At 45.0% G+C, this 26,049-nt stretch overlaps 1 protein-coding gene across 2 annotated transcripts; it reads right to left on the bottom strand.

The window, feature by feature from the left end:
* Positions 1–622: 622 nt before the first annotated feature.
* UBASH3A (ubiquitin associated and SH3 domain containing A) lies at positions 623–25,544 on the bottom strand. 2 transcript variants are annotated; one of them, XM_085043034.1, is made up of 14 exons: positions 25,373–25,544; positions 18,560–18,613; positions 17,139–17,325; positions 15,374–15,572; positions 14,559–14,728; positions 13,496–13,704; positions 12,602–12,728; positions 10,451–10,559; positions 9,304–9,426; positions 8,459–8,551; positions 7,329–7,473; positions 5,716–5,822; positions 5,097–5,203; positions 623–3,855 (listed from the first exon to the last, which is right to left on the bottom strand). In XM_085043034.1, exons 1-14 carry the CDS (start codon positions 25,477–25,479, stop codon positions 3,718–3,720), a joined length of 1,875 nt encoding a protein of 624 aa, XP_084899160.1. In that variant the 5' UTR covers positions 25,480–25,544; the 3' UTR covers positions 623–3,717. The 2 variants fall into 2 exon arrangements, with proteins under 2 accessions (XP_084899160.1, XP_084899248.1); XM_085043122.1 differs by having other exon boundaries at positions 10,451–10,550.
* Positions 25,545–26,049: the final 505 nt, after the last annotated feature.

The raw sequence follows: 26,049 nt of genomic DNA, 5'->3' as shown, positions 1-26,049 counted from the left end.
GGATTAGAAACCATCACAAGAGAAAATTTAAGTCCCCAGACCTTCTTTCCCACATGCTATGAAGTTTAATTTGTTGCTTTCACCAAAGTAAAATTCATTGGAATGCATCTGTATTGAGAATAAAAGAAAAGCACAGTGGGATTTTGGTTCAAGTGTTTTAGGAATCTATCTTTAAGTATATTTAGCTTGTCAATAGTGTTGTCCATGCACTGTGGGCATTTCATTAGATGCCAAGATTGGGTGAGGCAGTTAAATCCTTTCTCTGTAAGAGACAGACAGACAGACAGACAGACAGACACTTCCCCCAGCTGTGTCCTTCTCCCCTCCTGTCACCTGCCTCTTGGGAGCTGCACACACTCATTAAGGATAGGAGCTGGATGGACAGTAACAGCATTAGAGTGCCATTAATTGGCTTTTAGCAACATTATTTCTGCAGACCAAAAAGACTGAAAAGCAAAAAGAAGAATTTCACTTTTATGTTATACACAGTGGTAGCAGTGTAGGAAAGCTGTCAAAGCAAGCAGCTCATGCTGTTAAAGAAATGAGATGATGCTGTTCTTACAGGTTGCTTTTCACAACAGACCCACCCTGACAATATATTTGATGCCATTGGGTGAAGGGAGAGATGTCACTTGGTATTTTATTTTGGTATTTTAAAGGAAGACACAGATGCTTAACCCAAACTGGTTGCTTGCAGTACAATCTAGGATTAACACATAAGAGCATTATGGAAAAAACCTCCATGTTATTTCTACATAGGTAGAAGAAAATTTGTCATGAAAGTACTTGTAATTTTATATCACAAGTCCTTTAAAAATTAACTTTTAAGTGGCTTTGAAGAATCCTGACCCTGAAGGAAGTTTCCTTTTTTTCTCTTTCTAGTCTGTTAGTGCCAACTCTGTACCTCTCAGGCAGGTGGGTCACGCAAGAAGGAGAGCACAGGTCTCACTGCCTCTGGCTGCACCCCTAGGTGGGCAGGGTGCCCTCATGCCTTGTTCTCAGCCCACATTTTCCCTTCCCACATGAGCCTGGAGCACCACTGTTAGAGAATCACAGGATAGGTCAGGCTGGAAGGGACCACAGTGGGTCACCTGGCCTCACCTCTCTGCTCCAGCAGGGTCATCCCAGAGCACATGGCACAGGACTGTGTCCAGCCAGCTCTGGAATATCTCCACTGATGGAGACAGTTGCTCCCACCCATCCTGCTCATCACTTGGGCTTTTGTTCCAACCAGCCCTCAAGCCTGGGCCACCAAGGTTGCACAGACAGATGCCCCATGGGACAAGAAAGGGTTCCCTGCAACTTGTCTGCATTTCTTCTCATATAGAGTGGAGGGATCAGTCCCAAGGTTGGAGCAACTCAAAGGGCTGAAACCTGGGACACAGCCTGCAAAAGCTGTCTCAAAATGCAACTTTTCAGTGATGAGAGACAAAACCAGGATGGTCAAGTACAGCCACTAGCACCTGTTAGAACAGAGCCAGGTTCCTATCCAGAGCTGTATCCCTGGCAGAAGTTCAGTCCAGAAACACACCAATGTCTGCACAGCCCTGGTACCACACACCCCCCAGCTCAGAGCTGGGGCCATCTCCCACATTGGGGTTTCAGTGTGGGACAACTTCCCAGGTGACACCTGTCCTATGGCTTGAAGTTGATTGATAAAATCCAGGCAAATCACACTAAAAGCAACAGTTTCCTGAGAAAGGGAGCCTCTGTGGGAACACTGCGAGGTGGTAACTCACTTCTCCATAGGCATGGAGCTCAAACCTCCTGAGAGCAAGAAGAGCTGTGCCATGACCAGGGCCAGGCCCTTGCCCCATTTCCTCCTTCTTTTCCCCTTGAACACATTCCTTGATGAGGAGACAGGGCACCCAAAGGGGCTGCTTTTCACCAACCCAGGGTCAGGTTGCCCTCGTGTCCAGGGCTGAGCCCAGCCTGAGGGAGCAGATGTTGCAGTGGGAGGCCCTTGCTGGTGGCTGCTCACATGGATCAGTGCAAGGCAGGGATGTTCCCACCCTCATCACCTTGCTCTTCCCCCATGTGCTGATTTTTTGTATTATACATCCCTTTCTCAGCCAGGCCTGTGACTCACTGCCCTCGTGCTGACCACAGAGGAGCCTGGCCAGAGCCTTCAGGGTTCAGAGGAAAATCATCCCTCACCACACCTGCCCCTCTTGGTGACAGCAAGTGTGTGTTGGGGTGAGATGTGGAGAAGTAGCCAAGTCACAGTCCTTTCAGCACTGCAGTGGCATCCTGCTTCCCCTGACTAAGACAAAGTTGTGGTAACACTCAGTGTTTTTATCTTTTTCTGGGACTGCAGCTGAACCCACCCATCTCCCAAGCTTGAGTCCTGTGCCTCTTCTTGCATCACTTGCTCCTTAAAGAACTCCTGTCTTGGCCCTGGGGCATTTGACTTTCACTGTAAAATTGCAGAACTGTCAGAAAACTGAGAGCTCAAGCTTTCCACCAGAGCTGGAAAGTCAGAATGAATCATTTCAGCTGCACAACTGAGATAACAAAATCTCTACACCCACAGATAAAGGTGCTTGTCAGACACTTCTCAACCCCAAAGCCAGAATGTTGGATGGGCTCTACTGCATGCCCTGATGGCTAATGGCATGCAGGGAGATGTCACACAGGAGCACGTAGCGAGGAATGAAAATGAAAATATTTTTAGTCAAGATCTGAGAGAAACATTTTCATTTTTTCCTTTCATTGACAGAAACATTTGTACTTTCCTGGAGGTAGTTATCTGATAACCCGAAAGGAAAATCAGAAGAAAAACAGACTGTGCAAAAGCATATTCCTGTTTGTGCATAATATTTCAGGGCTACATTCCCTTAATCAAACACATTACTCAGAGAAGAGCTACAGGAACCTTTCAGGTGACCCACTGGGGAGATGGGTCACCATTTATAAATTTGGCACAAAACAGCACAAAGCAAAGCTGTTGTACTGCAAGTGCCATCTCAGGAAGGGTTCAGAGTTAGAGTTGCTCATGTCATGGTTTTGTCACCAGTACAGTAACACAGGGCATCTTTCTTTGCCCCAGCAATCTGTTTAGTTTCCTTCAAAAAGGAATAATTTAGACCCTTTTGCAATATGCATCACTTGAGAATTCCTGGATGAGGAGCTGGTGTGCTAGCAAATGGACTCCCTTCAAAGCAGAGGTAAATAAAGAGCCAGTGTGGTATTTGCTCTCACAGAACTGATGGAGTGAACAGGAAACATGGTGGCTTTAGGTCCCGTCTTCAGGTAGGGGTTGACTTTTTTCCAGTCCCAGATTTTCCTGTTGTCTGAAAATATCCAAGTGACTGAAGAAGAAAAACAAACAAACAAACAAACCAGGAATTCTTGCTGGATGTAGTTTGGTCCTAAAAATACAACATTGTCCTCTTCAGTGTCTTTTGGAGCAGAATTTATAATTAGGTAGTTACATCCATATTTATTAAACATTTGTGTTCTCAGAAAAGGGTTAGAGGCCCTTTCCTCGCCACCACCAGAAGTGTTTTTTCTCACTTGAACGCCAGGTCATAAGTTCATTCTTCCCAGTCACCAAAATAAAAACAAAATTCAGGCACCAAACTCAGAAGTGTTTTTCTGTGCTTTGACATCTCAGAGAGGGCATTTGCCACCCTCTGTGTGTTTTCTGGGTGAATCACTGGACTGTGATGAACCATAACCTGCCTTTGGCTCCTTTTTGATAAGTGAGATGACCTTTTAACCTTCCATGATTGTATTTATCCAGTTAAAGGCTGCGTTTGCTCCATGAGTTAATGTCTTCACTGGTGGGTTGACCATCTGCCATTTGTTCTCCTCTTTCAGCTCTTCACAGAAACACATGCCCAGGGAAGGGATCTAGGAAAGAAGTTACCAGCAGGGTCATTGCTTTGAAATGAAAGGGAGCTTTGCAATAGAAAAGAGCAAAGTAATACTCTATCACTTCTGAAATGAACTAAAACCAGACTGGAAGCCTGAGGGTTGAAAGCTGAACTTGTGTCATCACTTCACATCCTTATTAGGGTTTGATGATCAAAATAGATTCACCCTCTCTTGTGCATCAACAGTGGTAGCAAAAATAGATCTAAAGACTGAATTCTCTGGTTGGTCATATCAAGGGGCAGATGGTGAGGAAAACTGGGCTGATGAATTCTGCCACTGGTGAAAGACACAAAGCAAACAAAAAACCAAGTCCCAAGCACAAGCCCCACTTATAAAGCTGGCAAGAAAACCCATCTCCCCTTCTTTCTGTGGCTGAGCACTGAGGTGGAGAGCTTACAGTGCCATGGAAAACACACAGCTTCCTAAAGAGTGACTCACTGGCTGTAACTGCAGGTTACACTGACAGCACCATGGGCAGGAGAGGGAAGGCTCTTAGCCCTGTTTCTAAAGAATCACAGAATCATGGAATGGTTTGGGTTGGAAGGGACCTTAAAGATCATCACATTCCCGCCCCCTACCCATGGGCAGTGACACTTTACACTAGATGAGGTTGCTCAGAGCTCCATCCAGCCTGGCCCTGAACACTTCCAGGGATGGAGCAACCACAGCTCTTGGCAACCTCTTCCAGTGCCTCACCACCTCTTCCAGTGCCTCACCACCCTCACAGTCAGTAATTTCTTCCTAATACCTTCCTGTACCTATTCTGTCAATGTGAAGCTATTCCCTCTTGCCATGTCACTACACACCCTTGTAAATGTCCATCTTTCCCGTCTGCTCCCTTCAGGGACTGGAAGGCTACAATTAGGTCACCCCAAAGCCTTCTCTTCTCCAGGCTGGAAGGAAGGGGACTAACCCCAGGTGGAGAGGTTTCCAAATATGCCTCTTGACTGTAAGTGTTACATGGCATCGACTTTCCAGGTGAAAATCTTCTCAACAGACTTAGCTGCTAGTCGCATGCAAAGCCAGAGAATGAAATCCTTCTCTTTACCCCCAGCACTTTGCTAAAATTGCATGAGATTGCCTTTGGAATGATAAAGCTGATGTCATTGGCGTTGGCATGAAGTTACGCACCTTTTGCTGCAAAAGTACTTTCCTTATTAGAAGTATAATGAAACGAAACAAACCAAAAGCTTCCTGATGAAAGAAAATCCTCTTACCTTCCGTACCATCTGGGCAAAGTCACTGCTGTCTCTGCTGGGGAGCCCTGTGAGTGGTCGAGTGAGAGATGCCAAGGAGGAGCCGTGGCCCACGATGAGGATGACACCTGGCACACCAGGAAAAGCAAAGAGGTGCTAAGGGAGCTGCAGCACTGCCAGCTTCCCCATCAGCAGATGGGTATGAGGTGGCTTTGGGGCTGTTCATCTTTGCAGACCCTTTTGCTAATGTGGCAGGGTGTATTGTGTTGGGCAGGAAAAAGCTGGTGTGTTGAGCATGCCAGCTAGTGAGAGAGACAGCATTTGCTAGGGAAAGAGAAAAAAGCTTCCCAGGAAAGCATATTATCTTTTGCTGAGCTACATCCCAATGCAGAAAGACAAAGAAAAGCATATACTCTTGCAATTCAGTACTCCACTGTCTCTATTTTATTTTACTTTTTTCATTTCTATCCCATAAATTGCATGTATTTTACTTCAGTGCATCCCAGGAGAAGCACTGAGTCTACCTTAAGCTCCATGCAGTGCCAGCAACTGACATTAAATGTGCTTCTGTTGGCAAATCGCTGCCAGTTCCTGTTACTGCAAGTGCCTGACAGAATATACAAAGCCCTGAAACCTTTACCTTTGCTGGGGCAGGCAGTGGTGATCTGTTTTATAACCGCAGAGCTTCTGCTGACATAGTCTTCATAACTTTCCGATGGCACCAGGGAAGACAGTGGGAAGTTACCCCTGACAAAAAAAACACAAATATATGTTAAATATATGTCTTAGCACCACTGAATGACTATAGCAGAGAAAAGGCACTTAGTTAAAAGGTTTATCTACTGACTTGTCTGACACACTGTTACCTCAGCTTGTCTGGAGCATTAGCTTCCCTCTGAGTAATTTCATTAAATCTCATGGCTAAATCTCATTGCTCATAAAGCATCAGATGCAGGGAAAACCATGCTTCAATACAACTTGTAGTTTACAGTGGAGATTATTAAAAGCAGGATTTATGCCTATGAAAAGCTTAAGCTTTGAGCATTTCTGCCAGCAAGGACCACTGCCCAGACATGGGCTGGAGACTGGTGGGGCTGCCCAGTTCTCTCAATCCTGACCAAGTTCAAGCCAAGGAGAGACACTGATGATGTGAATTCTTGCAAGATTTGGTGCCTCAGCATTAACTCCTCAATAAACCAAGTAAATAAAAATTTACAGCAAACGAGGCTTATCTGTGTTGCTGGTCAAGCGGATAATAAAGACTTTAACTGCTAGAGTTTAAAAAAAAGTGTTTCCCGGGACAATAATCACAATGCATCACTCCCAAGTATCTGAACACTTCTGCTGAAACCAGGAATTCTACTTTCTTTTGTATACCAGGGCTCTTCAGGCAGAGCCTAGGAGCTAGACCTTCAAACTGCTGTGAATCATGGCAACTCTTTCATGCAACCTCGAACAAAGAAATGTACACTTGCTTGGCTGTAAGGAATGCATTATGACATGAGATCTTTCCTTTCCCCCTTTCTTGAATATGTGGGAAATCCCAGTGACAGCTGAGTAACTTCCTAGGTCTGGCTGTGCACTGCAAACCCTGAGCAGCTTGGTTTGTGAGCAAGATGAGGAGCTAGGTTGAATTGGAGGCTTCTCATTTCCTGCTGGGCTGTGGTTTGCAAGTGCTCAGAAAAGGCAACAACCCTCACCCTGGCAAGTTATGAGGACTCCAAAAAGTCCTTGCTGAGCACAGTATTAATCTTTGAGCAACTTAAAACAATGCCACAAATAGCAATAGTAGTGAAATGCTGTTATCCTGTCCCCAAAACCTCTTACTGCTGTCCTGCAGACCCTCAGCAAAGGGCTGACTTACCTTACGTAATGCCACATTTCTTTGTCGCTGAAAATTAGACGGTTCTTCACATTTCTAAAGTGTTTTTCACATGGACCAAAGGTAAAAACAAAGCTCCTGGCACCTGACATAATGCCCATAATGCAGCTATGATGGTACCTGTCCAGCTGTGGGCCTGAGCCAGCAGCTCTAAAGCAACACCAGAGCAGGGCTGGTTCCACATGGAATATTTTTGTGAGGGGACTCTTGTGTTGATGACAGCATATCTTATTTTGATATCTTATTCTGATCTGAATTTGACCAGAATCACCCCGTCTTTGCAGTGTTTTTAATGACTTATAACACATAAAAGGAAAAGATACCTCAGGGGAAAACCCCACAGCTTTATCAGCCAGACACAGAGCAATTACCTGTAATTTGTCTCTACATCGTAAGATGCCTCTGCCAGTTCTGCCACAGTCATGAATTTAGGGATTACTCTGCTTGCTTCCCATTTGGTCCATTCAAACAGACCTGGTTCCACCCTGATTTTGACTTTCTGATTTAATCTAAGCCCTGCAAGACAAGAAATAGATCTTAAGAGAAAGGTACATTCAAAGGGCTACATTCAGGCTGTACATTCTCCCTTGTTTGCTGTTGTACTTTTATTGATGAAAATTCATTACTTATTGTCAAACAATTTATTAAAGGAAGCCACCATTATATTCTTGTCTGATTGAGAGACTGAGAATTATTATCATCATTATTATTATCAGAATCATAATTTTTGAAGCTCTCTTGTGATGCTCTGCTAGAAGAAAAAGCCTCAGTAATGTTGCACTCTGAGCAAACTTCAGACAGGAAATGTTTTTACCTATTTTATATAGTATTTTGCTCAGTGATCTTCAATGGGGCAAGTAAATTGTCCGAATTGTCCTGAATTAGAAATGGAATTCTCTTGTCAAAAGAAACATTACTATTTGAGTATTCTCAGGAGAGGCAGCAAATGCATTCTGATGTAAACATGCTAATGAACTATGAAGTTGCTGCAAGGGACAGGAGATGAAAAAAGAAGAGAGGGAGAGGAAAAGAAGGGAAAGAGGTTCTGCAATATGAAGAATTAAAGCAGTTTGGCTTGCAAAAGAAAACATGAAAGCAGTTTTCCCTGATTCACACAGAGATACTTCAGAGCACTGAAAACATCTGCTTTTGAGCTCAAAATATTTTCTGGAAGAGGTGGCAGTGGTGATTTGATGAGCAGCTACTAATTTGAATTCAAGCAGATGTGAAACAGCCCTGTTTCATATAACATTAGATTCCATTTTAACTGTTAAGGACCAATGTTAATACCATCATATCCCACAGACTGTACACACCCAGGAGGTTTGCTGCTGCCTGCATTACCAGCACTCAAAACCACCTCGTCTTCCCTGCTGAAATACAACCACAAATAACCACAAAGTCGTACATCTTCTTAATTGCTCATGTCAGAGACTTCAGAGAGGTTTGGTGAAGATGTTTCCAGTGTGGCAGAAGCAGCTGGCAGGTTTTGCTGCCTTACCCTGCAGTAGGTGCTGAGCTGTCTGCACGCAGCGCAGGGCAGGTGATGAGTACACATAGCTGACTGTCACCTCCTGGTCCAGCAGAGCTTCCCCTGGATGGCAACAGCAAAGGGTGACAGATGAGAAACGACTATAAAATACTTTCTGCAAAAGAACAGCTCGGAGCTGTGCGATTTTATCAACGTGGGAAACATTGCCAGTCCCTTTCTATTAATTTTTTTCACACTGTCTGCTGATTGAGCTCATTAGAGAGCTCATTCTGGTGGAAACATCAAGTTTTAAATGAGCGTTGGAAAGATAATTACAGAAGATTCACTCCAAATCTGCAAACAGCAGTTGGGCATTAGGCTGTCTCCATTTATCTGAACCATCAGAGACAAGCATTTGCAGCAGACCAGCACTGTCACAGTCAGGCCTCTTGCTCAGAGAGCACAAACAACTTCATCTGGTGAGTGCATTGAGCCAGCCTAACCCACACCACCCATCCTCCTGCAGCGAGGTGACCACACTCTGCTGACCATGGAGCTGCTGCCTCCAGCCAGCCCCCTCTCTCCTCACTGCCCATTCAGGGACAGCTGCTTAAGGCATCCATTCTTTGCAGACAAGCAGCAGGGCACAGGTACTGTTCTGGCTTCTTCCTTTTAACTTTCCCAAAGACAAAGTAACCAGCTGTGTTCCCTGTTTTACTATTTAAGAAGATCTTGCAGTGGTTGCCTGCAGAGTTGTCACCACAGTGAGTGCTGGTGGGAAATTTTGCTGCTGCAAAGCCAGCATGAGCTTTGGCAGATGATGAAAGCCTGCTTCCCAAACCCTTACATTTGCAGGAGGATAATATCCAGCTTACCTGTAAGCCTTGACTGGAAAATACCACAGCAAGATAAAGGAGGATCACATTCAAACTGCTTCATGCTGTCTTTCCGCTTTGGCAGGGAGGAGGGGAAGTTCAGATCTGCTCTGTAGTATTTTCCTGAAACAAGGCAGGACATTTTTCTGTGGCACAGGGGAGACAGCAGCTGTGTTATGTTTGTATTACAGACAGAGTCAGTGTCACTGATGAAAAACAGCCAGTGCTATTACCTTAAAGGGATCATGTTTTAAGGTCACAACACTGGCTTGGGAAATCACCTATCCTAACAGAATAGCCCCTCCCCTGCAAGCTAAGAAGGAGCAAATAGGGAAGAGGAGAGAGAACATGAAATCGTGAGAATTTGGCTTTGTGGGGCTCAAGAGAAACCAAAATCCACTCCCTATCTATACTCTTTTAAAATTGCCAAAATGACAAAAACCACCAAATATTTCCACTGAATCAAAATGAAACGAATGCATTGATTATGCAGCCAGAAGGTACCACTCTCCTTATCTGCTGTGAATTTCATGCACTAAATATAAGGAATCTCCAGCATAGCAAGGCAGACTTTCAGCATAAAGCTCTCTGTGAACTCCCACCTTCTTGTTCCTCTCCTTCCTCCTGACACACATTTCCCTGTTTTTTATCAGTTTTCTTCACCTGAAAACATACCTTTTAATTTTTTTTCTTTTTTTTGAGAGAGAGGAAATTCAGATTTTAATTTATGTCAGTGCTGACGTTTCATTTCCACCACAGATCCCCCAGGTTGGATCAGTGAAGCAGTGTGACTCTGATCAACAGCCCACGATTCTGACTCAGGCACAGAAAGGTGGAGGGGTCTGGCAACCACCACCTTGCATAATGAGAGGTGATGAGTGTGCTCCTGTGATTTGTTCATCTATCAGAGACACACTTCCATCAGCAGCACAGGAGTGAGGTTGTCTGCAGAGTTGATCAGGCAAAAATGTGAAGGACTTTTGGACATTGTGACCTGGCTGTGTGCAGGTCAGAGCAGTGCTGTTATCACTCCTGTGTGCCAGTGTTTACATTTACACACAGAAAATGGAATCTCTTCTACCCTTTACTGGGGTTAATTGGTTCTGGTGCTGGTTTTTGAAGATCCTCACGTTGTTACCTTACTCACCATCTGCAGTCAGGCACTGCTGGAGCCAAGATTTGCCAAAGACTTGATCCACTGTTTCCCCGTGGCGCATCACCAGCACTCCTCTCCGCAGGGCAGCGTTCTGGGACAGCTGGAGAAAAAGGGGATTTCATTAGGGTGTTATCTCTAACCTGCAGGGAAAGTCTGGATTACTGGAGAGGAGTTGCTGTAATAGGTGCCTATTTTTAGGACAGTGATAAGACTGACTGGTTCTCCTTAAGGTGAATGAAAGAGAGAGAATCACAGAATCATTTAGATTGGAAAAGATCTTCAAGATCAATGAGTCCAATCTGTGCCTGATCCCTGCCTTGTCAACCAGACCAGAGCACTGAGTGCCACATCCAGAAGTTTCTTTTACACTTCCAGGCTGGGTGACTCCACCACCTCCCTGGACAGTCTGTCCCAATGTTTCACCCATTCAGTGAAGAAATTCTTCCTGATATCCAGCCTGAACCTCCCCTGGTGCAGCTTAAGGCCATTTCCTCTTGTCTTGTCAAAGGTCACATCCCTGACCCTCATGGGTTACAGGTTTTAATTCTGTGTTAGCACTAGTGAAAGATAGTGCTGGTAACAGATCTTTTAATCTCAGGGTGGGAAGGAATCATAACTGTAATTTATATCACATGGATATAAACAAAAAAAGGAAAACTACCTAAGATTTAAATGGTAATGCCCTGTTCTACACCAAGCTTTTCCTTCTTTTTCTAATGAAAATACTACTTCTACATTTTCATAACAGTGTGGCAAAGTCAACAGTGAACCCTGATCAGCTACAAGGCCACTTTTTTTACTTAGACTGCTTGGAATTCAAATAAATTCTAAGTAGCTTGGGGTTAGTATACAATGCACATTAAATACAGATGAGAAGAAACAGGTCAAAGGTTTTAAAACTTTAAAACAGCATTACTGCCACAGCACTGAGTTACATGCTTGGCATCTTCAGCAACAGAGAAGGGAACTCTTAAGAAGTGGTTTGAGGTTGATATTTGTGCATTCTATTAACAACTTGCATTTCTGCCATGAAACACCTATCAACTGCCACACGATCAGAGTATAAACCCAAAGCTTTGTGGTCTTCCTCTTTTGCTTGAGGGGAACCCAGAGGGCAAGGTAGCTCTAGACTGGAGATGTGCCCATCTGCAAAACATGTTCCTCAGGCCAAGCCTTGGCTCTGCCACAGATCAGACCCAGATAAGAGAGGCCAAGGACAGCCAAGAGCCAGAGGAAGGACATGAGACTGGTTCAGAAATTTCTGTCTGACAGTCATGTACTTGGTGTCCTGGAGGCCTCAGGATGGAAGTTCCCTCAAGGTGCCTCAGTTTCTCTGATGTTGACACAAACCAGCTCAGGGTCACTGCCCAGCACAGCAGGAAGAGAGGCTGTGGGGCCAGCAAGCCAAAGGGCTTTCTGAGGCATGTCTGTGCTGAAAATGCATCTTGGCATCCCTGAGAGAGCCAAAAAGGCAATGCAGGTGCAAATGTGCTGTAGGAAAAAAATCAGAGTCCTTATTTGCTTTGCCCTTCCTGCCAGAAGACCCGTAGAAAACACAGGAAAAATTGAAACCTGTTGGTTTTGAACCTGAGACAAAAACATGATCCTACCAGTGCTGTTAACCATTCCAGCTAGTTGTTCTGTGCAGTTGTTTGCATTAGCTACATATCTAAACATAAAGAAGGAAATGGAACATTTAAATGTGATCTGTGACCATGGAAACCTCCAAGACAACATCCATAGAATGTGGGCATAAGAGCAGTCATGAGCAGTGAGCCTAATTCTGATATAGGGACTCACTGTCTCTCCAGTCAGAATTGTCTCCATACCCACTGAGGCTGTGCTCAGACAAACCTGAGCAGAGAACTCATGTGTTGTGCTGTTGTGACAGGAACAAGGAAAGTTTTATGAAAGCCAAGTGTGATGTACATCATATACATTACAAAAAAGTTATGAGATATTATACAAGAGAGTGTCTATAAATGTAAAACATAATAAATAAAACAATGTGTGTAAATGTACAGCAAAACATGAAAATTTGAGGGAGGAAAAGGAAGACACTACTAAATTTACTAAATGCCATTAATTAATAGTATACCTGCCAAAGCATGTGGCAAAGAGAAGAAATGGAAATATAATTACCAGAAGAGAAAGTACATTGGTTACACTCCTGGACATATTGAGATTATGGGCTTCCCCATTCAGTTTTACATTGGGTTCCTTTTCAGCTTGGGGGAAGTACTTTGAAGCTGTCACAAAAACATATTCCCTGTAGAAAAAGCAGAAACAACACACACAAACATACAGGCACACACACAAATAGAAGAGATTTTTGAGTCACAATTTTGTTTACAGGATCAGTACGTCAGGATTCATGTTCCATTCAACACATTTTGCACACTTCCAGTCCACCTCATCACTTTGCTATTCATTTAGAATATGCCCCATAAAAATAAGGTTAAAATTTCATGAACTGATGGTGTATATTGGGTGTAACCCTTCTAAAGCAGCACCTCCAAGCAGGAAATACTACCTGGCGGCCTCCTCCCTGTCTCTGAGACATCAAGAAATACGCAAAACCACCTTGCTTAGAAAAATCAACTCTAATCTACAAGTAGCATCAGCTGTGCTGTCAGCTGCAGAATGAAGTGCAGGAAGCCAGGCAGGTGCCTTCTGATGCAAGACACATCAGCAAGATGAGAGTGGTGCCAGGGTGGTGGAGAAAACTGTGTGTGGTTTCATTTCAAGCTAATTTTACAAGCTCTCAAAATGAGAAAAAAGAAGAAAGAAGAGAGCTAGGCTGAAGGCTTAGCCTGCCCTGGCAGAATGTGCTCTTTTAAAATTCATTAGGGTGTTCAGGTTGTTCAGGAGCACACAGGGGTCATCCCTGGAGCAGCTGAACTTGTGAACTCGGGGTGTCTGCGGCTGTGTGTCCTGTCCTTTTCCTCTCAGAAGATGTCAGGGAGGAACACTGGAACAGCTCCCCAGCAGGAAAAGGGGCTGATGGAAAGCAGCACCCATGAAATCCCAGCTTACCTGTGCTTGACCCAGGTGTCTGACTCGTGGGCTCTCTCGGTGTAGTTTTCGGGCAGGAAGCCCCTGCAGCCGGTGCGGTGGGAGGTGCCGATCACCCAGCCCTCGCTCACCTCGCCCTGATGAGTGGGGTCCACGTAGATCAGGTCTCCAGTATTGATCATGAGCTCATCAATGTTCTGGGGCTTGTACTGGAACAGGGCTCTCAGCCTCTGGGGGGACACAGCAGGGTCAGGGTGTTCCCTGGGCTGCAGCAGCTCAGGGGATGCTTGTTCACCTCTCCTGGACACAGAGCCAATTCTGTTCTCCACTCTGCAACCTGCTCTTCAATGGCACTTCAGCAGAGGAAAACACAGACACTACCACATTTACAATGTTACAATACAAAAACAGGCACTTGGTTTTCACAAAAATACTTTTTTCCTGCCTATAACCAGTACAGACTTACTTGAAAGCAAATGTAGATCTGACCTATTTTTGTGATTGCTTTCTGCTCTCCTGAGTGTGACTAAAATCCAATATTAGGCCTGTGACAAGGTGATTTACTGATCTGGCAAAAAGCTGTTGATCATTCCATAATTTAAATTTGGAAATGAGAACTGAAGGAATGTTGACTGGTTTTAACTAAGAGACTACTAAGGAGAAAATCATCAGCAAGAACTGAGCCCTGCTCACTGGTGCAGTTTTCATTATGGCTGAAACAATCAAGAAAACTAATTTTGCTGAATGGATTTTTACTGCGAAGCTCTAAACTGACAAATCCTAGCCAACATGAAAGGATCATGATTTTCTGTCTCTTCTATTTTCTCATGTCATGGTAAGATTAGTTTCTTCTGCTGGATTTTGGAATTAGATTTTGAGACATGCAGGTCAAGCAATGTACCATAAATGTATTATTTACTGATTCAGGAGTGCAGTTTTTCAACCCAAAATGGACACAACGATGCTCTTTGAAACACTGTGCTGAGCAGGCACTGATTTTCTTCAGGATGGAAAAGGCAGGATGACTGTAGCAAAGAAAATCAAGGGCGCAGGAAATGAAATGAAATAAATCTGATTGCAGTACCTGGTAATGCACAAAACGCATGTCCCGTGAATAGAGAGCAGCAACCCACTGGCAGGGCTCCCTGGGGTTAATGCATTTGGCCAATTGCTCCAAAGTCTTCTGATGGTGAGGATAAAACTTGTGAGCCAAGGTGAGGTGGAACTGCTTCAAGGAGGGCTTTATGTGGCAGTCTAGGGATGAAACAATCACGTCACAACATAGAAACTAAGGTCATTTAAAGCTCCTCTTGTTTTATTTTACACACTTAGGACAATGCAGGAAATATAGCAGCTAGTGGTAGAGTAGAACTACTGAGTAATGGGTTTTGAAGAGTACCATGCTTTTAATCATGCCAAAATCTGGACTGGATTTGCTTCCTGGCTTCATTTGGGAGGAAAAAAAAATTACAGGGCTTGAATTCCTCTCCCAGTCTGACACATATTGAACTCATTTCTCCCGGACAAAGGTGTGCTGGGGCTGTACCCCTTCAGTCTCCACTGGTGATGCAGTTTCCCTTGGGAAGGGTATTGGGCCCTATTCCCAGGGATGCAGTGAGGCCATCAAGCTGGGCCATAGCACCATGGGGTGGAGATCTGGGAACAGGGATTGCTATGTCCCTGCCCATCTTGGATATCCTGTTCCATGGCCTGCCAAGTTGCATGGATAATAATTTCAGCTCCTCTGGCCACTCTGCTTCCTAATCTGCAGGAGGAAAGGGTCCTAGCTGGGAGGAGAACATCAGCTAAGCTCCCCTGGAGACACAAGGAAAGTTTCCAGTGCTGTGCCTACATATCTGAGCTACAACCCACCCATTTTCCCTCTGGTGTTGGTCCTACCTGCCAAGGCTGAAGCCTCTGATGAGAATGCCACAGCAAACTCTTTGAGGATGTTTGCCTGGCTGTCATCAATGAAGAAGCCAAGGTAGCTGGGGGATGCATGTAGTGTCAGGGAAATGGATGGTGGAAAGCTCTGAGAAAAGCTGTCACCAACTCTCTTTAAGACGTCGTACAATAATTCCACTTTCTGGTCTTCACACTGAAAGGAAACAGAGGAGGAGTAGGTTTTATGCACCAGCTTACAGCCAGTGTTGGAGGCTCTGTCATACAGCACTGCCAGAAAACTGTGGGGCTATGAACTTCCTGACAAACACAAAAATATTGAGGAATTTGCCTGAAACTCCTGACATTAAACCAAGTAATAATGGGCAGTTGGATCAGCAGAATGTCCTGATCCTATAACAGGAGATGGAGCCTTCAAACTGAGGTGTATCTAGCCTAGGTAGGAAAAAGCCAAAATATTTTACCATCTGACAGGTGTGCAATAACCAGTCTGAAACGAGGCAGGGATCATGATTTCCCTCTTCAGTTCTAAGTAAGAATTTGTGTTGTTTTTATCCTACAGTCCTTTGCTGCGATGTGCAAGGTGAGGGTTGCAATGCAGTTGTCTCTTCCAGACAGGCCTTTAAACTTGACGCCTCCCAAGAGCTTGGCATTTGTTATTAATTAATGATTTTTGTTCTGTATAATTGTCTTTAGTGGCCGCAGAGTACCATCCAATATTTTGCAAAAAAATTATTTAATTTTCACTGTCAATACTTCTTGGCATGGTTGTGCTGACCCACCCTCGAGGGGAAGGAAGCACTTCATGTTTTAACATAAAAGTACGATGAACAAAGTAATTTTTGTCCAGTTGCTCTGGCTCAAGCCTGTTTCAGCACATCCCAGCTGTTTACATGCTGCACCATCAACGTGCTAGAAGTGGATTCCAGGATCCAGCTTTGTGGCATTAAACACATGATCTCCACGATGGTATGGCAAAGACACTTTATTGAGAAAATCCAGGGTTCTTAAACTGTTAGTTTGTGATGAGTTTACATACCTGTGAGGCACAACAAATGTGCTTCAGCAACCACCACAGACAGGTGGAACAGCATCAGGTGTAACCAACCACAGCCCCATGGTGTAAGCACTGATTGGTTCTAATAATTGTTTTACAATTATGGAACTTTTATTTCACCTCTAGTTTAGCTGAGTCATTCCCAGAATGCTTTTCTAGTTAGCTAAAGTACCAGAAGTGAGCAAGGATTTTACAAGGGCAGCAAGGCCCTCACTTTGCAAGGCCTTTCTGCTCTGTAACACAGCTTCTACAGAAACATTAAAATTTGGGACATGCCACCATAGCAGTGACCTGCTGATGGGGCTTGCTGGGGAGGGCAGAGGTTTCCCTAAGATTCCCACAGACTTGATACCAAAGTTGTCTGCATCCTATGATAACATCGTCCCTGCTGCACTGCTGCCCTGGCTGGGAAGGTTTATCACCCTAAATCCATGTAGCAATGGACACATGGAAGCCTCACAGCAGCCTGGACTGTACATGGCTGCTCTAGATGGATCAGCTACCCCAAAACATCCCACTCAAACACCAAGCATCACTCAAACATCAAGCATCCCTCAAACATTAAGCATCACTCAGACATTAAGCATTGTGCCTGGCCCTGGGTCATGCCATTCAATCCCCACCAAGTTCTGGTGTCAGACACCATCAGGTGGCCCAGTTTCACCAAATCTCACCCAGCTGACACTTGACCCTGCCATGCCTCACCGTGAAGAAGTCGCAGAGGGTGATGTGTGGGAACACCTCGTGGGCTCTGTTCTTCCCGCACTGGCGCTTGCTCTCCTTCCAGAAGTCCTGCAGGCGGCTCTGCAGGCGACCCGTGGGGCACAAGTAAAGAGCATATTCCTGAGGGATTGGGTCATCCAGGGAGGGGTCGTTGCAGTGGGAATGCAGCCTGAAATCAAGAGCAAATCACTGAGAGTGAGCTTGTGCTCCGCTGGCTCTTGTTTCCTGCGGCTGAAGGGCTCCAGAGCAGAGATCGGAAAAAGGAAATGCAATTTTATTATTTTCTTACTGATGAAATTACTTACTTATTACTAATTTCTTACTAATTTGTTGTCTGAAAATGAGGAAAAGCAAAAAATACTTTTTTGGAAGTTTGGGGTTTTTCCTGCTTTTCATGACTGGAAACAGAGGACTGGAGGAGGAAAAAGGCAATGGGCAGAACACGTTGAAGAATGACAAGATTAAAATTAACTGAAGATTAAAAAAACACCCAAAAAGAGCCTTTTTATTCAGCCCTAAGAAAAGCAAACAAGACAAATCAGAAATGCACAAGCAAAGGTCAGAAAATAATATGCCATGGGATGATATTGTTCAGCATGTCCTTTGCATGCTGTGTGTTTGTCTTTGCAGCTGTTGGACTGGGAGTGGTTGTTGGGAAGTGTGGTAGCATCCCTGAAAAAAATTATTTGGAAAGAACATGCCATTCTAAAATGCCTCTTCTATCTTTTCACAAAAGAGAAGAAAAAAAGAAGAAAAAATAACATAGCAACTGAACCATTGGGGAAAAGAAAGCAAAACAAAACCCAAAAGAAAGTGCAAGTAAAGACTGAATTTAATTTGAAGGTGAAAAAAAATCAATTATCAGGACATGAATGACATAAATAAACTCTGTGAGAGTTTTCATAGAGAGGAAAATCTTTGTGCATTCAAAAGTAACAAGTGGTTTAATTATAATATCTCCCTCTGACTATCAGCCTTTCAGCTTACTTTGTGATGAGCCTTTCAGCCATAACTGTTGTTTCTGCATTTGTTTGAAAGTGCAGTCATGGGTTTACAAAAATTTTCCCTCTTTCCTTGCTCCTTTCCCTCAGGAGATTCAAGGCTGGGGAGGATTTTCTGCCCAGACCAGCTGGTCCCAAGAACTGACAACTAGTAAAATAAAAATAGCTGCATCTTTTTAATTTACCTTGGACCTTCTGCAAGTAACCTTGCTTCCCACAATAAGTACAAGTACAAATATTTCTCTTATGAGTGAAATAAATAATAAAAAAAAACCCTCAAATGCAGGTTTTGGGTTTTTTTATGGCATCTAACTTCGAATTCAGTGACAGGATCAGCACATCAACAAGAGTTTTTAGGCAGGTTTAATGTGAAGGCACACCTTAGAAATCACAGGTACTTACCACTTTGCTGCATCTTCTATTGTCTTTTGTCCAGTAGCAACCAAGGCTTTTTGCCTAGAAAAAGCACAAAATTGGTTCCTCAGAATAACAGAAAGAAAAATCCTGTAAAGGAAAGGCATTTAGTGACTTTGGTCACCAAGCCTACTGTCCAGCACAGGCAGGATCTTTAACAAGGAGGTTTTTCCTGGCAAATATTAACCCTCTTGAAGCCCTCCAGACAGTTTTTTTCCACTGCAAGTCTTTAATTCCTTGAAGATTGATACCCTGTCCTCCCCACAGGATCCTATCCTTTGTGTTCTGATGTTCTAGAGATTTTTCCTTAGCAGCCCTACTGACTATTTGGATTTCCTTGGGGTTAGATAAACTCTCAATCCGTGCACTGGAAGAGCAGAGTTTTCTTGGTTCATAGGAAAAAAGTCCTGATCCAAGATGCCAGGTATTGGGATAATGGCTGCAAGTTCCCCACACCCCTTTCTTAACGACTGTACTTGTCACCTATTGTCCTACCTTCCCTACTCCACATAGTCCTAGCCACGCCCCCAGTTTTCCCTATTGGTTCCTGTACCCTAACCCCACGTGGCCCTGGCCACTCCCTCGGGTTTCCCCTATTGGTTCCTGTACTCCTAACTCCGCCCCTGTACCTCCCCTGTGCCCAGAGGTCACTGGGCCTGTGTGCTGTCCCTGCCCCTCTCTGTTTCCCTATAAAACCCCTTACCCTCCGCCATCTTGCCGTCTATGCTCCACGTGTGTCTATGCTCCACGTGTGGCTGTGCATGTGAGGCCTTCGCCCTCGAGGCACCTCTGCCTCGGGGAGGTCGTTGGCCTCTGCTGCACCATGCGAATAAACATCTTCCATGGACACAACGCATAGACCCTCCTCGTCTCCTTTATCATCGCTGGTTGTGGAAGCAGACGGACCAGAGCTAGCCTTATGTCTCCCCGGCCGGTGAGAGCGCAGTGTCCAGCCCTGGGACAGAGGGTTTGGAGCACTGAGGCGCTGAACTGGGCTGGGTAGAGCTCTGGGTAGAGCTGCTGCAACATCCTCCAAACTGCAACAAATGGCGCCCAACGTGGGGCAGAAGCCACCCTGGAAAGCGTCCCCCTGCAGCCGCAACTGCGGCAGGGGAGTAGTCGCATTTGGGAAGCCATTTCCCCGACGAGAAGCTTGCATTCAACGAGAAGACCGAAGGGGCGGCCGGTAGCCTCTGGAAAAAAGTCGCGCTTTTCAAGGAGGTCAGCTGAATGGCGGTGGACCATCCCGAGTGCTTTTTTTTGATTCTCCGTGCGTGGTAAGCCCTCTAGAAAGCCCCTTGGGAGGGGAGCCGGTGAAGGCCTGGTCGGTTTGGTACGGGGGTCCCTTTTTTCTTTTTAGTTTGTTCTTTTTGCCTCGGGGTGGGTGGAGGGTTAGAGGTGGTGTCTTGTCGAGGTGAAGGGAGTCGCGCTCCATGCGAAATCTCGACAAGAAAAAACCCACTTCTAACAAGGGGAGACCTAAGTTTTGTGCCCCCATTTTGGGAGAAGTTTTTCTTATAAAATTAGACATTTTTTATAAGGAGTGGGGAATCAGCTGTTATGTAGGAAGCTTTTGCGCGCGAGAGATAAAGTAAACTAATCTGTGTTTTGTTTTATTTAGTTATCTGGCAGTGAAAAACCCTTGTTCTCTCCCTAATAAGCACCTTCCCCTGCATGTATCCCCCAACATGGTGCCAGCCATGTGTTGGTAGCACCCCCTCCTCCACCAGCTCGTGCTCCCCCTCTGTCCCTCAGGAGAGAGCTGATCGTACGCTTTTCAGCCTCTCCTGTCCCTTTCCCGGGTTAGAACTGGCCACTCTAACTCGAGATCCCTGCTAACCTCCTTTCCTGTGCCCCAAACCTCAGCCGAGCTGACTCCACGTGTTTTCCAATATGGCGCCGGCCGCATGGTCAGACACGCCATGTTGCCTTCTTCCCCTTAAAATTTTCCCAAGCTTGCCGAAGCTCCACCCCCTGCATCCCTCGTGTTCCGTTGTAGCCCCTCCCCCCGCGTCGGTGGGCGCTCCCTTCGGTTACAGATCCTTCCCCATCTGAGTATTTCTCTTTGGTGCGGGCCCCTCCTCCCATCCTCCCAGGTGTTCCCTCTCAGCCAGAAGCAGCTATGGCCTGGCCGAGAGCGGAGCCGCACCTCGAGTTGCCCGCAGCAGGCTCGGAGGAGCCAGTGGAGCTGCACCTCTAGCTCCCCGCGGCAGACACTGCCCCCGGAGCCTAGTGGAGCTGCGCCAGAGCAGTCCCTGAAGCTGTGCTGCTGTCCAGCCATGCTGAAACCTAGTAGAACTGTTCCAGACCCAGCAGAGCCACAGCAGGGAAGAGCTGTGTGTCACCCAGTGGAGCTGCGCTGCGTCCAAAGTTTTCTCCCTCTCCTAAGCTGAGAAAGACTTCGGTGACAACCCCGTTGCTGCTGCAAACCCTGCCTTCATCTTAGCAGCCCCAGCAAAAGAAAAACAGACTAGAAACATGACTGCAGTCCGAAAATTCAGCCTGTACTGAATTCCAACATCAAAATCAGCCAGCTGTATCATCGTTTTCCCCATACTCACAACAAAACTAATTTTGTCATTGCTTTACATTATGTTGTTTTACCATTTTCCTGTTGTTTAAAAATTTGCTATGAAAGCTTTTAGGAAAAGCCTTTCCTTCTTTAATTTAGTAAAAAATGGGGAAATATTGGGATAATGGCTGCAAGTTCCCCACACCCCTTTCTTAACGACTGTACTTGTCACCTATTGTCCTACCTTCCCTACTCCACATAGTCCTAGCCACGCCCCCAGTTTTCCCTATTGGTTCCTGTACCCTAACCCCACGTGGCCCTGGCCACTCCCTCGGGTTTCCCCTATTGGTTCCTGTACTCCTAACTCCGCCCCTGTACCTCCCCTGTGCCCAGAGGTCACTGGGCCTGTGTGCTGTCCCTGCCCCTCTCTGTTTCCCTATAAAACCCCTTACCCTCCGCCATCTTGCTGTCTATGCTCCACGTGTGTCTATGCTCCACGTGTGTCTATGCACCACATGTGGCTGTGCATGTGAGGCCTTCGCCCTCGAGGCATCTCTGCCTCGGGGAGGTCGTTGGCCTCTGCTGCACCATGCGAATAAACATCTTCCATGGACACAACGCATAGACCCTCCTCGCCTCCTTTATCACCGCCGGTTGTGGAAGCAGACGAACCAAAGCTAGCCTTATGGCTCCCCGGCCGGTGAGAGCGCAGTGTCCGGCCCTGGGACAGAGGGTTTGGAGCACTGAGGCGCTGAACCGGGCTGGGTAGAGAAGCTCTAGGGTAAAGTCTGCTGTAACATCCTCCAAAACTGCAACAGCCAGGCCCAAGCCTATACATACAACCAAAGCAAAACCTGCTTACATTGGGTTTTGAAATCTGGATGGAGGATCCCCCACAGCCAGCAGCTCAGCACAAGATGAGGGACAAAACCTCTTGTTTCTCTCTTAACACAATTTCCGTTCTCTGGGGTTGGATTTGATTCACATTTCCTTTTCTCTAGAAAAGCTCTCAAAATGCCAGCTATGTGTTTCACATGAGCAAATCTTCGTGGCTAAATACTGGTGATGGGGGAAGGATTCCAGTGTTCGAGCAGAAGCTGCACCCATGAACCCCATTTCCACCCCTGAAACTCACCTACAAACTTCTCAGAAGAAACATGAAGGGGAAGTAGAGACAGAGGATGTTGGAAAAAAAACTACTGAATTACTTGGCATCTGCTGATGTCTTTCCTTCTTTCTTGAGGCCATTCTTTCTGGCCACTGGGTCCTGAGGGCACTGAATTGTGTTGTCTGCTCCCATTTTTGTCCTTCATCCATCCCCATAACACCCGAACACACACCAGCAGTGCAACGAGTGCCTTGAGCTGCAGGACTCAGGCTCCTCCTTGATGTTCCTTCCTAATCTTCTGTCTTCTCTTTGGTGTAGAAACTACACATGGGCTTCTTAATAACATTTATATACACCTGTGCCTGACTTTTTTGTGGGGCTCAACATGGGTAAGGATAAATGTGAGCCTTTCCACTCGATCTTTACCTTCTGTCTTCTCCATTAAGTAAATCAACTCCTGTGGCCAGACCAATGCACAGCCACTGATGCCTGATGATTTTTGCCTTTTCTTTTTTATATATTTTATACACCCTTTTATATATTTCCATACACTATATATTTTCTGTAGCCTGATATTCTTGTCATTTTTGTAGTCTGATGTTCTAGTTTTGGGGTTCTGCAAGGCAGAAAGACCAAACATTCACAGTAGGAGGCAAGAGATCTCTATGCTATCAACAACTTGAGGTTTCAAGCTTGGTTGAAACCTTCTATCTGGAACATATTTTGTAAACTTGGGTGTGGGAGGTTCTTTAGAATAGGGGGACATTACTTCATTTATTAAGCTTCTTATTGGGGAATCCTAAACAGATATTCTAATTTGCAAGGTCTATAAAAAGTATATGTGTTATACTGTGTGTGCATCTTGGTGTGCTCCACCTTTGAAGAGCTGTTCACCTAGGATCCTATTAAAATACCGAGGTAAAACCCTTTTATCCCTCTAACCATGTCTGCCTCATCATTCTAAGACCAGCCAAAAGGCAACACCACGAGGTCTAAATCCAGCCTGTGTCCTCTGTGACTGAATCCTGCATATTTCCTTTCCATACCCCTGCTGAGCCCTCCTTCTCCATCACACCAAACACAACCAGCTGTGTTTCTGTCCCTCTCTTCACACAGCCCTTCCTGCTGTGCCTTGTGGAAGTGTCAGTGCCAATGCTGCCAGGCTTTGTTATCCACTCACTGCACCTCAAAGTGAGTGTTTTACCACTTCTTTCCATGCTGCTCCTCCCAGCTGCGGACAAACTCTGTGCAAACAGCCCTGAGACAAAACCAGGGCTTGGCTCCTGCTTTTCTTTACCATGGGGACTTCAGATTTAAATGTCATGAGACAAGTGAGACCTGAGGCACTCAGATCTGTCATCCTGCTCAGTCTTATCTTGTTGTTCTCTTGTGTTTCTCTCCATACCTGTGCCCACCTTTTTCTCATCACAGATGTTGGCTGTAGGATGATTTCCAGCAGGGTTTAGAGAGCCCTTAGCACTAGGGGTGCATTGGGTTGTGACTAATCCTGCACTTCCAAGATGAAAAGTGAAAATTGAAAAGTAATGCAAAGAATAAATTCTGCATATATCAATTTTTCTCAGGTAGACAGTAGGAATAAACCATTGAAAATCTGCGCTGAAAATAGATGAAAAATAAATTTGCAGTGAGAATAAGCTGGCTCTTCCCTAAAACAGAAACTGCTGGTACAGTTTCTTGTGTAAATTTGTTTATCTTATGCTAGACTTGACCCTCACATATTTGAGCTTCATTTTTTGGGAAATGTTGCTTTGGCCTGTTGGTTCTACATGATGAAAGATTTTGTTATACTTCCATCCCACCTCATATTTCTCAGGCCAGGACATCTCAAAAGAAACTCTTCAGCACTTCCAATAATGGTTTAATTGAGGGACAGGAGAGACATCTAAAAGGTTTTATAAAAACACAATCAAAATTTTGAAGGATCTTAAAGTCAATAATAGGAAATGAAATTTTTAAAAATAGCTTTTGGAGATTTTGTTATCTTCTGTCAATTTGCACAGTGTTTCTGCTGCTGCTTCTTGATTTTGAACTGGGAGGCACAAAATCATCTCAGTAGCAGGAGAAAGTGTTTTAAGGGGGATTTTAAAAACATCACATAAAGCAGAAAAAATTGCAAAAAGTAGCTATTACTTTGGGGTAACCAAGCTTACAGTATTACTAGAGAAATGATGAACCATATTTTCAGCCCACAGCCAAAATTCCACTGTGCATCACTGGGAACAAGGAATTCTCAGTTCCCTTGCAAGCTATGTCCATCATGTCTGACCTTCATTGCTACCATAAATGTTCCCAAAAAACAGCACAGCACTTTCAAATGGAGCCTTTTCCAATTGCTTAATTTTCAGTCAAAAGGGAGAGAGAGATTGCTCTTCTTTCTAAAATATTTTTTTTTGAAGGGTCCTTTGATATCTAAATAATAAGATTTTTTTTTAACAGTTTGAACCAAAAATGTCCATACTTACCCTGCAGAGGTTGGAAAATGCTCCCCAAAACTTGCCTGTCCAACAGGAGAGATGTTTAGGGGAGGAGTGACCAGCACTTTTATTTTTTTTAAATTTGTGTATCTGCCACCAGTTACTCTCTCATTCACTGGGGTTTCCAAGAATAGTGCCTCATTCTTTACTATTACATTTTCTAGGTAGGACATGATTTTTGTAGCAAGATCCTGATTAAATACAGGAAGAAAAATTGACAGACTTTTGGGGCATCTTGTTAAGGAAAGCTTTAAAACAATTCCAGTGTCACCATCCAGCAGGAGATTTTTGCCAGGCCTGAAAAAATCTTTGGCTGGAAATTACATCCATGTTTAATTCCCTTATAATAAGAGTAATAAGGAGAAAAAAAATGAAAGAGGATGCATCCCACGAGCAAACTATGGTCAACTTCTCAACTCATTGAGAAGCCTCTCAAAGTTAGGATGTGGAAGGGTGTGAATCGTTAGATTTACACAGTATTAAAAATAACCCCTGGATATTGAGCAGGTTGGTTTTGCTATATGGACAATACACCACTGCCCTATATGAAATTCAGAGCAAGACAGGGAGGAGGGGAAGGGGAGCAGCACGTTCTCCTGATCGAAAACCCGAGCTGCCTTTATTGGGAAACACCTCATATCTTAAATAAATCCCACTGTGCAAAGGCAGCTGAGCAAACTACTCACGCGATATGGGCTGGGAATCCTTTGGCCAGGAGAGGCTCGAGGAGTGCAGAGGTGTTTCTGCTCCTGTGCTTGTTGGACACCTTTGCATACAGCTGTGCCTCAGCCATCTCCTCCGTCCTCCCTCTCCGTGTGCTCAGCGCTGGCAGAATCTGGGAGGAGGTGCAAGGGAGGGAGGAGGGAGTCACAAAATGAAAGAAAGAGAGAGAGAGAGAGGCAGATAAAATTTAAAAAAAAAAACCCCAAACCCTCAAACCTCTTGTGATCTTTTCTGACAAAAGCCGACATCCTGTTTTCACAGAATCTGCGTCTCTGAATTTTTGTTGTAGGGTGGCTGAGAAAGCAAAAGGTTTTCCTATCCATCCTGGCAGAACAAGATGAGAAGCCCAAAGGGGACCACCACAGTCAGAGTGGACTTGCTGGAGGGGCTGAGGTGGAATCTTTCACCTTTTCACTTTAAATTGTCTCCTGCAAGCCAAGAAATCCACCTCAGGCTGCACTGTGGGGGAGGCAGGTGGGGCTGTCCTGCAGCATGTAAGAAGTTAGTTTGGAGGCCAAATTCTTTCCTTTTGGGCTCAGTTTAATGTCCTCCGGTCCATATCACACGTGGCTCCTGCTTTGTCCTCAGCCAAAGGCAATGAGCACTCCAACTGTGGAAGATCAAACCCAATGTCCAATCT

Source organism: Lichenostomus cassidix, chromosome 1, assembly GCF_008360975.1.
Source record: "Lichenostomus cassidix isolate B80296 chromosome 1, HeHo_3.0, whole genome shotgun sequence".
NCBI lineage: Eukaryota > Metazoa > Chordata > Aves > Passeriformes > Meliphagidae > Lichenostomus > Lichenostomus cassidix.
Note: the sequence above shows the minus strand (reverse complement) of the source record. Positions and strands in the feature narration are given on the sequence as shown.

Coding starts and splice junctions, on each gene's coding strand:
- UBASH3A (XM_085043034.1), bottom strand. CDS start 25,479: ATGGCTGAGGCACAGCTGTATGCAAAGGTGTCCAACAAGCACAGGAGC. Junction 18,614..25,372: donor GGATTCCCAGCCCATATCGC/GTGAGTAGTTTG, acceptor TGCTTTTTCTAG/GCAAAAAGCCTTGGTTGCTA. Junction 17,326..18,559: donor ATAGAAGATGCAGCAAAGTG/GTAAGTACCTGT, acceptor TCTTGATTTCAG/GCTGCATTCCCACTGCAACG.